The 16,600-nt window shown below is 35.0% G+C and overlaps 1 protein-coding gene and 1 long non-coding RNA gene across 4 annotated transcripts; both read right to left on the reverse strand.

The window, feature by feature from the left end:
• Positions 10,285–12,927, reverse strand: LOC107630166 (the record flags this gene model as incomplete). 2 transcript variants are annotated; one of them, XR_002359168.1, is given in 3 exon segments in its annotated part: positions 10,285–10,543; positions 11,758–11,859; positions 12,849–12,927. XR_002359168.1 is itself a non-coding variant. In XM_021118699.1 (2 exon segments), coding segments are annotated over 2 exon segments (117 nt in total), but the record flags the coding sequence as incomplete, so codon positions are not given.
• LOC110270097 lies at positions 13,939–15,763 on the reverse strand. Of its 2 annotated transcripts, XR_002359170.1 has the most exons (4): positions 15,305–15,763; positions 14,539–15,201; positions 14,270–14,332; positions 13,939–14,192 (listed from the first exon to the last, which is right to left on the reverse strand). It is a non-coding gene; the product is annotated as an uncharacterized LOC110270097 (long non-coding RNA). The 2 variants fall into 2 exon arrangements; XR_002359169.1 differs by having other exon boundaries at positions 13,939–14,332.

A 16,600-nucleotide genomic window follows, 5' to 3' on the forward strand; every position in this document is an offset into this window, starting at 1 on the left:
TGAACGTTGGTGCCAACGTTAGGGGTCTAACTTTGGCCCTAACGTTGGCCTTGCCTTGTGTACTTGTGGCGCCAATGTTAGCCACCAAGTTAGGGGGCTAACGTTGGCGCAAACTTTTGCTCCTCCTTGTGATTTTCATGTGGCAACGTTAGCCACCAAGTTAGGGGGCTAACGTTGGCGCAAACTTTTGGTGCCCAGGGAGGTTTTCTTCATGCCAACGTTAGCCTCAAAGTTAGGGGGCTAACGTTGGCGCAAACTTTTGGTGCCCAGGGGTGAATTTCATTTGCCAACGTTAGCCTCAAAGTTAGGGGGCTAACGTTGGCGCAAACTTTTGGTACCCAGGGAGTGATTTTCAAGTTCCAACGTTAGCCTCCAAGTTAGGGGGCTAACGTTGGGGCTAACTTTTCAACCAAAAGTTTGTGCAAAAATTTGATGCTAACTTTAGGTCCAGCTTTTTGCTTCCTGGTTCAATTTCACTTATTCCATTGTCTTCTCTTTACTCCTAGCTATTCCTTCTTGCTTCAACCTTTCTCCAAGCTTTCTTCACCTATCATTAATCAACCAAACACATCAAAGCTATGCTCATAATCATGAGATATTCATTCTATCATAATATGCAACAATTATAGCATAAAACCTCATGAAATGGCATGAATTCATACATGGTTGATTCAATCAAGGGAAACATGAAAATCTACTCAATTAGCTTGTTTATGGTTCAAGAAAGTGCATAATTCTAATGAAAACAAAAGAAAAAGACTAGTTAAAATAGGCTAGGATGACTTGTCATCAGGGGTAGTTAGAGTTTATTCAGTGCTCCATCATCTCAACGAGTAACCGTTCTGAGGTTACTATAAACTAGGCAATAATGATTCATTGTATCATGCTCAGGAATAAGGTGGAGGTGAAGCAAGTGATTCCATAGGAGATATACAACATTGCTTCCAATGCCTCCACCCACGCCAAGCTAGCATTCCCGCATCTCATCTTCAACCTATATGATGCTTTCAGAGTGTGCATAGAGCATGACACCCTCATTCCTATAGAGAGACCGATCTCCAAGAAGACCATGGAGTATGCTCAGGAGTATGCACGATCCCTGAGAGAGGAGTCAGTCCCCCCACCTCAATAGGAGCATCCTATGATGCCCTAAGGACACTATTTTTCATCCCAGAAGTATTGACATCAGCTGACCTCCTCCATTGATCAACTGAGGGTGAGTCAGGAGGGTCACAATGCTCTTATTCAGTAGGTTCTGGCAGAGCAGCAGAGTCAGCGCTAGGAGCTCTCACAAATGAGACTTAACTTTGGGCAACTGAGAGGATTTTCGGGAGCTCAGCCAGATGGAAGGGACGACTACCACGATGACTGAAGTGGTTGAGTTTTTTTTATGCTCTTTTCCTTTTTCTATTCTTATTTGTCATTTCCTATTTTTTGTTGCTTATTTTTTTCCCTTTGCATGACTTTCAGTATTTTTAGTTCTTCTAGCTCTATGTAGTTTATTTAGTTGTTTTAGTGTTTTATTTGTATTTTGAAAAAGATGTCTTATATACCGCTCACTGAGTTTGAATTCAAAAAAAAAAAAAGAGAAAAGTGGTGTAATGCATGAGAACTTGAGTTTATATTCTGAATTATCTTATTTATTTAGATGTGGTGGTGTTTTATCTGTGACTTTGAATGCATGAAAAGAATAGTGCATCTTAGATCTTAGAGTAAAGGATGTTAATTCATAAGGTACAAGACTTTAGAGAAGTATCATGGATTCTCTTCATTGAACAAGAAATTAACCCTTGAAGCAAAAAGAAATAGCAAAAGAAAAAAAATAAAAAATAATGCCCAAGGCTCTGATCATCAATGTCTAGGAAGGTTAAGAATGATCAAAAGCTCAAAAGAGTTATTTTCCTAGCCATATGCTTGTGGTGTGAATGTATCAAGGAATCCTTGAGACAAAGCACTTAGAGTCAAAGCCAAGTACAAATAAAGAGTATGCTAAAGGCTTTGAGCGCCATTAACAGAGAAAATTTAATAGAAAAATCAGAACTCAAAGAGTTCTCCCAGTTAAGTGCTTGTGGTGTTTCTGTGTCAAGTAAAGCTTGAGACAAAACATTTAGAGTCACGGGTAGGCTCAAGGTGTAAAGCAACAAAGAAAAAGAAAGGAAATGTTATTTTCAAGGATTAATTAGAAATAAAAGAGAGAATTTATAATATTATCTGGATTCTAATACCGAAGGACATTAACACTCCTGAGCTTCAAAGGATAGTGAGATGCTGAAACTATTCAGAATCACAGTGTCATTAACCCCACTCAGAGAATAGACAGGCGCTTAATTGAAAACTCAACTCTTAGGCAAACCCACATCTCAGGTTCATATTGTTTTCAGTTGCTTGAAGACAAGCAACAATTCAAGTTTGGTATTGTGATGTGTGAGCATATTTTCTATATTTTCTTAGCAATTTAGAAATAGATTTATTGATTTTTTATAAGATTTTGGTGCTTTAGACCAGTTTGGACGCTACTTTGATTTGCACTGTTGTTTTGATGATTTCAGGTGAAGTTTGGGCGAGTTGACAGAGTTCATACAGAAGAAAAAGAAAAAATTTGGATTTTGTCACCTGGCACCAAATGCCACGACTCGGCGTTTAATGCCAGGAGCTTCATAATGTGTGCTAGTGGCGCTAAACGCCACTACCTAGTGTTTAGCGTCAGGAGGCCAGTGAGTTCAGAAATCGTCTCTGTTTAGCGGCGCTAAATGTCGAGCCTGGCGTTTAGTGCCAGTAGCGCGTCCAAGAGTGTCTCGAAGGCTTTGATTTGGGTTTTTGTTCATTTAATTTTTAATTAGAAAAAGATATTATTAGTTTTTAGAATTCTAATTTCAAATCAATTAGGGTTACGTATAAAAGCAGAAAAGATTCAGCCCTTCGGGCTCTCTTCTCTCTCTCTTTCTCATTCTGCACTTTCATACTTTTTACAACCCTAGGTTTTTCTCTGAGCCATGAGCAACTAAACCTCCCATATTAAGGTTAGGAGCTCTGTTTATTTTGATGGTTTAATACTATTGTCATTCTACTTTTAATTAATGCACTAATTTAAATTCAAGGATTGGTTTTGTTCTTCATCATTGGAATTAGAGTATATTGGAAGATAACTCTTTTTCCAATTGAATTTTTGTTGAATCTTGGAAAAGTTAATTGAATAATAGCTTGAAATCAACTCTTCATAATTCTCTATTTACCTAAACTTAACATGATACATAACATATAATCATCTTATCTTTGGGTATCTAGGGTTTGTGTGGCTCAATAACTAGAATTGGATTTAAACCCCTAATCTAAATTAAGTGACCAAGGAATTGGCAGTTGATTAGGTTAGAGGAGATTAAATTACTAAGGAATTAGGGTTTAATCAATCAAAGGTTTCCATAAATTGAATCTTTGCATGATTAAAGTAGTTGGTAAAAATTGTTAATCCGAAAAAGTAAACATCTCCAAAACCTTAACTGTTTCTCATACAATTTTCACAACCCGCTCACTGTCTATTTTCTTCCATTCTCTTATTTCTATTTTATGAAATTTGAACCTAAAACACTCAAGTTAGTTTATCTGACTAGCTTAATCTCTCAACTATTGTTGTTCAGTCCATTTATTCTCGTGGGATGATACTCACTCACCTAAGTTATTACTTGGTATGACCCGGTGCACTTGCCAGTAAATTTGTGGTATTTGAAATTCGCACCACTTCGAGATACCAAGAACATGGAATACAACCCGTTTAAAGAGGTACTTTTCTTAAAAGATGATAGCAACTTCGAGTAACTTTCTTTTACTTTATTAAATTAAAGGCACTCTTTTCCTAGAAAACTAGGTTTTTAATGAGGCCCCACTTGTATTATTCGAAAACTCTTTTTTGCGATCTTCTACTTGAAATTTTGAATTGTTTAAAAGTCTTTTGAGTCTTACTCTGAATCCGATGATTACGCAAGAAAAACATCACTTTACTCGTTTAAAATCGAAATCGAACTAAAAGTAATGTTCGAAGCAAAACGATTTAATGAAGAAAAAGACATACGATAAGTAGTACAAAATGAAATGCTAAGCATTCAATAAGTTAATCCTAAACATAACGAGAATAAATAAATATTAAGTTCCAAAAAAGAAATGGGAAAGATACTACAAAAGTGTTACAAATACCCAGGTACCAACCTTAAAACACTTAAAAAATAAGTAAGGAAAATTGTATGTAAATTACAATATGGAAACAACTTTTCCATCAATAACCTTTTTGAAGACATCGACTTCGGAGACGTCCAAGTCGGGAGCCTTCAGTTTGACCTGTTCCAAGATATTTTTCTCGGCGTCAAAAACGCCGTCAATACTTAATAGCAGCTTGCTCGGCCTTCTTCACCGAAAGTTCAAGCTCTTCAAGTTTTTTTCATCAGCTCGGAAATCTGCTTCTTCAAGGTCCCCTCCATCGAGTCGGAAGGAGCCTAGGCTATCTTCAAAGTTTTTATGTCATCATCCAAGGAAGTTTGCTTGCCTTAAGAGCAGTAACCGAGCTATTAAGGTCTTGGACCTTGGTAGCGGCTTCAGCAATCATCTTATCTTTAGCAAGAAGTTCTGAGCGGAGACTCGTGATCTCCACCTCTACATCCCAGACATAAGTCACAGAACGCGGGAGCATTCTCTGAACTCGAGGAAGAATATACCCTAGAAGCATTTTTGCAAGAATTTCCCTGGTATCCTCGTCCATGAAGTGCTTATCCACAAACTCAGGAGCTTGTAATTCCTTGTCCAAAACATGCCTAAAGGGAGGAGGGACAGAGACGGCAACATCATCCTAACCAACATTCTTGGGTCACTTCCGGGATGGGGAGTGGACAGGAGAATCCTCCCTTACAACTTGTATCTCGGGGCTTTTTCCCTCTCAACTCCCTTCATCCCCCCGGGACTGGGACAGAAGACGAAACCATGTTGCCACCAACCGTGATAGGAAGTTGGGAGGCAAACCTTCTCTTCATTTCGGCGATAGCGGCGAGCACCCCGGCCATGTCAACTGAAAAACAAAAATAGAAAATAACTCATAAGATAAAAAAGTCGAAAATAAAATGGAGATGCAAAGAGTTGAAACATTACTAATGGCATTCCGAGCAGCTTGCTTGTTTATAAGAGTGTCCCTTAGGATTATCGGACGCTCATTCCCTAGCATCATTAACAAATTGATACTGAGGAGCAAGCTCGTCAGCATTCACATTGGAAAGTCAGATTTTCGGCGTGGAGACATTATAGTTCCAATAAAGATTAAATTTCTTAGCACCCTCCAAAATCAGAAAAAAGGGAGTGGTGCCCTCTATCAGCTCAATCTTAAAAATTTTTTCCTTGAATCCATGAAAAGATTCTTCAAACAAAGTAAAAATTTCTATTCGTGACACCTCGAAAAGAGATGAACCCGCGACCCTGAGACCTAAACGGAACTGTCAAAGTAAAGAAGTAGAAAAAGACCCTAAATGTGGGTTTGATATCCAAGAATAAGCACAGGAGCTCAAAACCTCAAATAATAGCCCAAGTATTAGGATGAAGTTGCGAAGGGGTACACCCCATGTGACTTAAAATGCTCACCTGGAAATCGAAAAAAGGGCAAGAGAATCCCAATCCAGGAGAACAAAGTTTCATAAATCCATAACCAATCCGGGACAGTACCGGCGTGCTCATTTATATGGCACAGATGGTTCCCGGATCTCGAAATAGAAAAAACATACAAATTGCTAATATTGGAATAAAAAATAATTCGAGCTTCTCGAAGATTATCAAGCTCTTCTTGCGTGATAGTGGAAGGAGTGGTTTGAATCTCCTCGGACACCCAGGTGTAGATGTCTACCTCGAGTTTGCTATTCATCCTCTGAATAGGGGCAGGTCGAGACCTCGGCAAATTTGCATCACCACGCCCGCGAGTCTCAATAACTATTTTCCTAGTCATCACCTACAGGGGCACCACCACTACGTCACTACCACTACCAGAAAGCGAAAATTCTAACACTACAAAATCTTGGCTAACCAAAAGATGCAAACAAATCCAGGAAGCACAAACAGTGGGGGCAAGCAAAATCATGGATTATTTGGAAAAAAACTCAAACAATGGTGTCCCAACTATATTTGGCCTAATCAAAAGAAAATGAACAAAGCAAATGCAATGGGAATTTAAAACAATGTCAAAAGGCATCAGCAAGCATGAAGAATGCACGAAGATTCCCAGACAGGGAAAACTTCAAAAGGGAATAAGCCACATGCAAGAACAGTCGAATAAGGGTACCAAAAATCACTAATAACCTTAGATAAGAATACTGCGGATGCTAGTTGGAGAAACACTGACTGACGAAAAACTCGACAGAGACGAATCGTAAGCAAGGAAGAAGTGCACTGAGAAAAAGGAAGAAACTGCTCGAATGTAAGAGAGAAAACTATTTGCATGCGTGAGACAGTTGTGATAAAAGATGGAAATGAAAGATAAAGTAAAAAATGAAAGGCTATTTAATTCCAAACTAATGTTGCATTTATTGCAAAGAGTGAATGGAACTGATGGTTCGTCGAAGGAGGGAATAATAACCGCTTTTGAAATTGAAGGAAACTATTCAGTTTCCTTCAATGAACCCCTCAAAATTCCTATCTAAAATGGGTCTGACTTCTTAAACTTAGATACCCTCGACCCAAGGACCTAGGTCTAGGAATCCAAGTTGGGGGCACTGTTCCGGAAAAAAGAGAACGTAACCGATGAATCGATTAAGGCCATAACCAACTTCACAGGGTAACGGCCGATGCCACAACGGCTATGCCATCGAATCTTGTAACCGCCGAATCTCAGCAATAATGTGCTACAGTAAACACTAAATGCCGGAAAAACGGTAGCTTCACAAGGCAAAGCTAAAAGAAAAAGGCTACCAACAGGTAAACACATAAGAATCTCACTTTACTACCTAGCACACTAATGACTTTAGCATCAGAGTGTCTTGCAAGTTTTTCACCCGACCTGGTTTTACACTTGACAAAGTTGGGATCTCTTGTCTCTACCTCTTCAGTTCATGACCACGCTTCAAGCACGAACAATATCATATTAAAAGTGATTGGTTGCCATTCTTTACTAGACTTCCTGATTTTTTCATTCTTTCTTTATCCATTGTGTCCGTAATTATTATATTTAGCGATACCTCTTACTAGAAGCTAGGGTTGTATATGATTTGGTTAATCTAAAAACCAAACCTATTTTTTGGTTAACAAAAATTTAATTTGGTTAATTAACCAAATTGATTTTATATAATAAAATTGGTTATTAATCGGTTAAAAAATTTTAAAAATAATTTTTAACCAGTTATAAAAATAAAAATCAATTTTAAAAAATAAATGGATTATTTGGAAAAAAACTCAAACAATGGTGTCCCAACTATATTTGGCCTAATCAAAAGAAAATGAACAAAGCAAATGCAATGGGAATTTAAAACAATGTCAAAAGGCATCAGCAAGCATGAAGAATGCACGAAGATTCCCAGACAGGGAAAACTTCAAAAGGGAATAAGCCACATGCAAGAACAGTCGAATAAGGGTACCAAAAATCACTAATAACCTTAGATAAGAATACTGCGGATGCTAGTTGGAGAAACACTGACTGACGAAAAACTCGACAGAGACGAATCGTAAGCAAGGAAGAAGTGCACTGAGAAAAAGGAAGAAACTGCTCGAATGTAAGAGAGAAAACTATTTGCATGCGTGAGACAGTTGTGATAAAAGATGGAAATGAAAGATAAAGTAAAAAATGAAAGGCTATTTAATTCCAAACTAATGTTGCATTTATTGCAAAGAGTGAATGGAACTGATGGTTCGTCGAAGGAGGGAATAATAACCGCTTTTGAAATTGAAGGAAACTATTCAGTTTCCTTCAATGAACCCCTCAAAATTCCTATCTAAAATGGGTCTGACTTCTTAAACTTAGATACCCTCGACCCAAGGACCTAGGTCTAGGAATCCAAGTTGGGGGCACTGTTCCGGAAAAAAGAGAACGTAACCGATGAATCGATTAAGGCCATAACCAACTTCACAGGGTAACGGCCGATGCCACAACGGCTATGCCATCGAATCTTGTAACCGCCGAATCTCAGCAATAATGTGCTACAGTAAACACTAAATGCCGGAAAAACGGTAGCTTCACAAGGCAAAGCTAAAAGAAAAAGGCTACCAACAGGTAAACACATAAGAATCTCACTTTACTACCTAGCACACTAATGACTTTAGCATCAGAGTGTCTTGCAAGTTTTTCACCCGACCTGGTTTTACACTTGACAAAGTTGGGATCTCTTGTCTCTACCTCTTCAGTTCATGACCACGCTTCAAGCACGAACAATATCATATTAAAAGTGATTGGTTGCCATTCTTTACTAGACTTCCTGATTTTTTCATTCTTTCTTTATCCATTGTGTCCGTAATTATTATATTTAGCGATACCTCTTACTAGAAGCTAGGGTTGTATATGATTTGGTTAATCTAAAAACCAAACCTATTTTTTGGTTAACAAAAATTTAATTTGGTTAATTAACCAATTATATAATATATAATAAAATTGGTTATTAATCGGTTAAAAAATTTTAAAAATAATTTTTAACCAGTTATAAAAATAAAAATCAATTTTAACCAATTTACCAATTTTTAACCGGTTATAAAAATAAAACCTGTTTTGAAAAATAACCGATTTTTAAAAAAATGGTTTTCACATAGAAAAATTAGATTTTTCAAAAAAAAATTAAAAATCGATTTTTAATCGGTTAAAAACTGGTTTTTACAAAAAAATTGGTTAACCAATTTAAACACAAAAGTTATATAAAATTTAGTTTTGGTTAACCAGTTAAAAACTGATTTTTTAAATTATTTTATTAAATTAATTAGTTAAAATTTAATTATAATTTTTTATCTAATTAATCACATTTTAGATTTAAATGTACACTTCTACTAAAAGCGGACTTGAATAGTCTGATGCAAATGCCAAGATGTCATTCGCGGCTTAAAAATTGATTTTGATGGATTATTGGAATTATTTCTAGAGATGGAGTTGGAAGATGATATGTTTGGTTGTGGTGTTCTAACCTTTTTGCTAATGACGAGAAGATTCAATAAATTTTTTCATAAATCTAATTCAATATATTTTGCATAGAGCGAGACAATTTAAAAAAATTTTGAAAAAAGGTTTTTCACTGAAAGCGAAATGCTTTGTTATTTTTTTAAAAACTTTTTTGGCTAATAGCAAGATGATTATTATTTTTTAAATTAAAAACCTACCTCGTTAACTGAAAAAAGTTAGAAGAAAATACAGTGATAAAAGCAGGTAAAATAATATTGTGAATAATTTATAAACAACAACGAAAATCTCTCTCTAGCTGATAGATTTAACAATGTCAGTATTTTGCTGTATGCGGAATAATAATAATTTAGTATTATTTGTAGTTATAGTTGACTATTTTGTAATGAAAAACCTACTAAAATATTATTTTTTATTCCTATATAATACAGATAATCTAATTCATATGAGAAAACACTTATACTTTTTTCTTCTTCTTCCTGGAGTTGTGCTTTCAATTTTTCTTATCATTTTTTTTTAACTTCAATGTCTCATGTATTTTTTTTAACACAACTAAAAAATTGATTAATACAGACAGATTTACAGATAGATTTAGTCTTTATTACAGACGGATTTTTGGTTATCGATGAAATTACTGACGGATTTTATTCTTCTGTAAAAGCCTCGTCGGAAATTATTTACCGACGGATTTTTTTTCCTTCGAAAAATTACCGACGGAATCTTACCAGTTACCGACAGATTTTCCATCAGTAATTACAGACGGATTTTCCGACGGATTACAGACGGATTTTTCGACAGATTTTCCGTCAGTAATTACAGACAGATTTTCCGACGGATTTTTCGTCGGTAATTACAGACAGATTTTTCGACAACTTTTTCGTCGGTAATTGGCAACAGATTTTCCGACAAATTTTTCGTCTGTAATTTAAACCTTGAAAAATCATCCCATACTCTGAATACAGACAGAAAATCTGTCTGTAAATCCGTCAGTAAGATAAAAAAGATTTTTTTTTTTTTTTAGATTTTTCTATTGCAAAATAAAATAATTTTCATACAAAATAAATATACATTTAATACAAAATTTTTTCTAATTTGTATTCGAATATTTATAATATTTCAAAAAATAATCAAATTTATCATATTATCAAATTAAAAAAAATATTATAAACAAGTAAGTCAATATAATTCAAAACATAAATAAAGTGTATTGATACATCAACTATAATTCAAAACAAATACCACTGAAAAAAAGAAAACCTATAGAATCTATACTGTAGCATACACTAAAAGTGTATAAAACAATCTGCTCAGAATCAGGTTAAATATAAACATAAACCTAGTCTAGAATTAAACTAAATAGAAAGTATAATCCCCAAGCAACATTGGATCAAATAGCTCTTCTGCTGTCCCTGATTGGAAATGCCTTCATGTCTGATTTTATTACAAGATATTAAATTGGATCAATGAAAGAAACAAAAGTTAGTTCATTATGCACATGCAGTCTTGGCTCATTAGACATTCTAGAAAATAGTTACCAGTATAACTATGCCAAAAAGATGAGAAAGAGAGAGGGAGGTAAAAATTTTTGAGAGGACTGAAACCGAAAGCACAAAATGTTAGACTTTAGAGTAGTGGAGTAAATAAATATGATACTATACTATATATAATGTACTAATGTGTCTTGCTATGAGACTCTAATCAGATTAGACAATTATCAAAGACAAATAGTTAAACACGCTGCATTGCAGTTGACCACAGAGAATTGAATTGAATTAATGCGCAAGAAAAAATAGTCAAGAATTAAGAAGCTTTTCAATATATACTATTATCTATTTATCTCTCTGTCACTCTTACATAGTTACTATAAGCTATTATTGGAACTTTCAATAATAACTTATAGTCAAGAATTAAGAAGCTCTTCAACATTTGCTAGTGATTTAGTAGGTCATTTAAACAAGTTCGAGATCAAATTGAGTCCTCTAACCAATTTCAGTAAAGTAAAGTAAAGAAATGAAAATCAATGTTTTGACTGAGCTAGAAAATCAATGTTTTGACTGGCAATTTCAAGATAAAAAAGTCAGAATAATATTCACTGAGCTAGATATATGCAAGGCATCAAAAGGAAGGGAAAAATGTAAGTGCATTCTATCACTCATCATACTAGACCCATCGTTATTTGGAAGCATAAATGTGACATTTCATCAAACATTTTGAAGGCCTAAATTAAAACAAAAAACTATGAATAATGAAAAAATATTAATCAACTTAACTGTACAAAACAGAAATAACTACACAAACCATTTCAGCAAAGTTTTAGTTGTATGAATGCATAGTTTTAGTTATATCTTGAATAGTTGAATTGTTTCTCATATAAACTTTGATAGATCCTTGGGCTTCTTTATTTTTTGAGAATTGGGCTTAATAGGATATTTATTTAAAGGGCTCTATCACCCCCCACACAGTGATCCAAATTTCAAAGGCCTTGATCCAAAAATAAAAGGATAAATAAGAAAAAAAAGATTAATTTAAACCTGTATTTTAAGTGTAAGATCCCTCTAAGAGCACCAACTAGATTCTGGGTCCTTAGTGTTTTGGAAGGAAACAGTGAATTGAAAAAAGAAAAGAAAAATCATGGTTGGTGGTACCTCTCTTTCGTTTCACTCCAGCTATATTATGCCTACCACCCCACTCCATTGCACGTTCTCAATCTCATTTTGTTGGCCCCTTTATGTCTATTCCATGGCTTCCTGCGTAGTAAAGTTGTGCCAATTTCAGAAAGCTATACACCTTAAAATAGAATATAAAAAACTATCGACAAATAACACAAGTATATATGTGTGTGTGTTACTTACAGCAGCTCCATCATTTCCTCCCAAAGAATATATTTCAAAATTTAATAAATACTTACAAAAAACAAAACTCAAACCTGCATTCATATAAGATACGCATTACATGACCAATCTTTATCACCTATATAATAATCTTCGTTTACATACTGTATAACCAAATCATAAATCATTTTTTCATTCCATAATTTGTAATATCCTATATAGAAATTATACAATAATAATCATGACATACTAACATAGAATGGAATGAAATTGAAAATTACAAACATAAGCACATACATAGTTTAGGCTTCAGGCTCCACAAAGTGGAAAATAAAGAGGAATATTAAAATGCAATAAAACAAACATAAGCACATACATAAAAATATTTAGGCTGAAGAATTAATTCCAGAGTCTCTTAATGGGAATTTCTAAACCAATTACGCATGTTAAAGATATCAAAATAGATTGAATTCACACTATCAATTATAGCCTATATCTTCTCTACAGCTGAATTCACACTATCAACAGAAGTACCCTCAATGGCTGCAAAGACAATTACAACAAATCATTTAGATATTGGATTTCCTTATGGCACAGTAGCAAGGAGTCAAGCTGGTAAGACGGAAGAGGCTCTACTTAAATGAAAATCCACCAACTGAGCCAATGAAGGATTCCTGCACATATAATTACTATGTGCTGGTCTCTCAATCAATCAAGTGCTACATATATAGAGTTAACAAACACTCATGAACTGAATATATTATATTGTGAATGAATTATATTAAATCAGCTATGACATAACTATATCAAAGTTAAAATGAAAGCATAATAGAAAATAAACATTTCAATTTGATCCATACAAGTTAGGCAGTAACTTAGGTACAGCCAGGAACAGAGGAACTTACTAACAAAATCATCTTCTTTTGAAGTAGGTATTATTATCTTAACCCCCAATTCCTCTTCTATCTTCTGTTGTGTGGATCCCTTGAAACAATATATCTTATAAATTTGCAGGTATATATTGATATGTAGGTTATTGATATAGGAAGAAACTAAGAAAACAGACCAGAATTATACTAACCCTTCATAGTAGGAGCCTTGGTCACAGATCTTGACTGATTCTTCGATGCCCTCAGAAACTTGTCTTTCGTCAAAACTGACATTGGAAACCAAAAAAAGCTCAGAAACAACAAAACATTAAATTCTTATTTTATTATTTAAATGTCATTCATGTTTTATACATATAGTTTGCTGTAAGCCATAAACCATGGGAACATATCTAGAAGATAAAGAGGGAGTACGATGTAAAGAGACATCAGGAATATCAACTAAAGTCATAAAAACTGGGGCATGATCAGATCCTTCTAGCTTAATGCTCCGTCCTCCTTTCCACCTGTGTGCACTGAGCATATCATAAAGTTAAAACTTATATTCTAGTGTCAAGAAAGGCATAGAGCACTAATCTTGATCATATGATACAGTACTGCTAAAGAACCACATAACTAGAAAGAAGATGTACAAATATATGTCAACTAAACAAAAGAAACACAACTTGCAAAAGGAAGCAGATGATATTTGCAGCTCCCATGTACATAACAAAGGGCATGTTATGGTAGAACTAAATATTTAAAATTATTTTCCAAAATAACTCAGCATAAATAGCTTACAACTTACATCATATGCAATGCATGCATATTACCTTAGTATGCTTTCAGGTTTAGCCCGTTTATACTGTGTCAATATTGATCTGAACCATCTTCTAAACCTACACAAAATTCAGGTGAAGAAATGATTAGCAGCATATTACTGATATTTAGAAGTAGTGAAGTACTTCATATATAACTCTGCCGTTCAGCTTACTCATTATTGTCAAACTCAGGTCCTGCATCACATCGATCAATTGCAGATGGCGCAATGTTGAGATCACCAACAACAATTATTCTCCTTCCCATATGCAGAAGAGACTCCCATCTTTTCTAATAGAGAAACTATAAATATCAATGAAATAGAACAAGATAAACACTAAAACATAAAAAATTCTCGGCTCTTCAAAACAAAGAAACAGAGGAAACAAAAGTGAGTATAAACATTGATATTAACATATCCAAATTTTTGAAAACTAAATACAGTTTCCTAAGAATAATTTACAAGCCAGCATACACCAAAAATGTTAGTAAATTAGTACTGATTTGTACAAGTTTGAAAAGTAGACTTTGGGTTGCTGTTTCCATTGGCATAGCAGGCAACTACTGCAGCACCATGAATATCAGAAGCTGATTTTAAACCTTCTTTATCAGAAATGTCAAGAAGGTCCAGTTTACAACACCTTGTAGCCAGATGGCAACTGTTCGACTCTTTACCAGATAGTGAGAGATAGCCAACAAGGTTCCTTTCCCATAGAAATGTTCAATAAAAGAATTTTAGCAAGCCTCGGAAAGAATTAGCAAAAATGGCAAAGAACTACAAACAAGACTCGTTAGATTATAAATTGTGAATCTAACAAATTGAGCACAACTACAGGGACAGCTATTAACACTGAGTAACCTATCAAATCAAAATAATGTTAGGCAACGTCCTGTAATAAAAAATGACTACCTTATCAAACTACAGTTAGGGAAGATGTGCAGAATCCCTCTGAGGTAGGCAATTCCACTCTAAACTGCAAGGAAGCCATCATGCCCATTTTTCACCTGTCAAAATCATACCAAACCATTGTCCCTTTCATCTTTTATGCAGCAAATTGATTTGGGAATGGGGGTTGAGAAAAGAGGGAAGTCTGAGGGTTGGAAGATACCGGTTTACCAAGTGCTATTAAAAAGTGTACCCTGGCAATTTCATCATGATCTTTGAGAAAATATAAGTTACTTGAGACAAGAAATCCAAGACGATTGTGTCCATCAAGAGCATCGATAGCAGGCATAACAAAATTAACTTTTGAACTTTGAATAAGCTCCTTTGGCATTTTCATAATGTTGGTTATGACTGCATCTAGTCCATTGATGTAGTATAATAATCTAAAGATGAAACTAATGGAGATCTCCATGGCTGTCATTTAACTCTTGAACTCTCAATAATTAAGCAGCACAATAAATTATATGAAATTCACCTCTTTTACACTTTCTCCACTCTTCATAGAGAACAGTAACAAGAAAGTCAGACCAAATACCTCTAGCCTCCTCCATAAGAGCAGAAGCACAACTATTAGGCACCTCTCCACAAGATCCCTACTCCTTGAATAGTCGCCACTTCGATTTTGACCTAAACATCAAGACTGAAATTACTACCAATAGATAACAAGAAATCACAAGTTGATATCAATTCTGAAGGAAGAAAATGGAATCGAGAAAAAGAAAAGGCTTACCTAATTGATAAACCTACAACAAGCTCAATCAGCATCAACAGCAACAAGAAGATAGAAACTGCTAAGAAAAATTGATAAACCTAAAATTGGCACAGAAAAATTGAGCTCTAAGCACCAAAATCACAAAATCAGATTATACCTGAAATTGACTAAGGGAGCAAACGCAACAAGAGCGGCGGTGGAGAGAGCTCTATGACGACGGCGATGAAGGGAGCAGATGCGATGAGAGAAGCGGATGGAGCTCTGCAACAATGGCGACCAAGGGAGCAGACGCGACGAGAACAGTGGCGGAAGGAGCTCGTGTGACGCAAGAGATGACAGAGAGATTGTGCGATGCGAACGGTGGCAACGGCGGAAGAAGCTCGTGCGACCAGAGAAGAAGCACGCAGCTCGTGAGGAAGAAGCTCGTGTGTGAAGTGTGAATGAACGTGTGTGAAGTATGAATGAAGCTCGAGACACTAGGGTTAAATTAGCTTTCCATTAATATTTTCCGACGGAAAATTTTAAATTATAGACAGATTTTTCGTCTGTAATAATTTAATAAAAGGAAGCTTTTTGTTTATTTAATTACAGACGGATTTTCCGTCTGTAATTATTTCTCACGGAAAAAAATTAATTTTTTCGACAAAATTATCGACGGATTTTTTTTCCGTCTGTAATTTATGCTAATTTATTTTTTTTGTTTTTCGATAAAAAATTCTTCTGAAATTCCGTCTGTATTTCTGTGAGATAAAATTCGTCGAAAATATCCGTCTGTAATAACTAGTTTTCTAGTAGTGTAATTTGTTTAGTATTGTGTAACGAGTTTTCTTTAACTTCAATGTCTTATATTGCGCAGCTGATGGTTGATGTGGACATATTGAAAGCCACAAAATTGTAATAAAATATTCCATCAATCAAACAAAAATTAACCCAAGAAATGATATTATTTTTTATTATATTTCAAGGTTTTTAGTTTCTACGGCTTCAGGTTGCATATCATCTCTAAAGTGTGCTACTTCCATTTTTTTATGGCACTACAACAAATAAAGATTTTTGCAATAGTCGAAAATCGTTGTCATAGATCAAAAAATCGTTCCTAAAACTTTAGACGACGCTTTGACAACGGTTTTTGACCTGTGGTATATGCGGCCGTTGCCAATACTCAGACAACGGTCTTTTCTCTAAGGCAACGGCAACCAAAAAACCGTTGCTATAATTACTGACATAGACAACAGTTTTGACAACAATTTTTAAAGAACGGTTTAGAACTGTTAATGGATTGGCAACGGTTTAAAACCGGTCTCTTTCATGACG

This window comes from Arachis ipaensis, chromosome B03, assembly GCF_000816755.2.
Source record: "Arachis ipaensis cultivar K30076 chromosome B03, Araip1.1, whole genome shotgun sequence".
NCBI classification, from domain to species: Eukaryota; Viridiplantae; Streptophyta; class Magnoliopsida; order Fabales; family Fabaceae; genus Arachis; species Arachis ipaensis.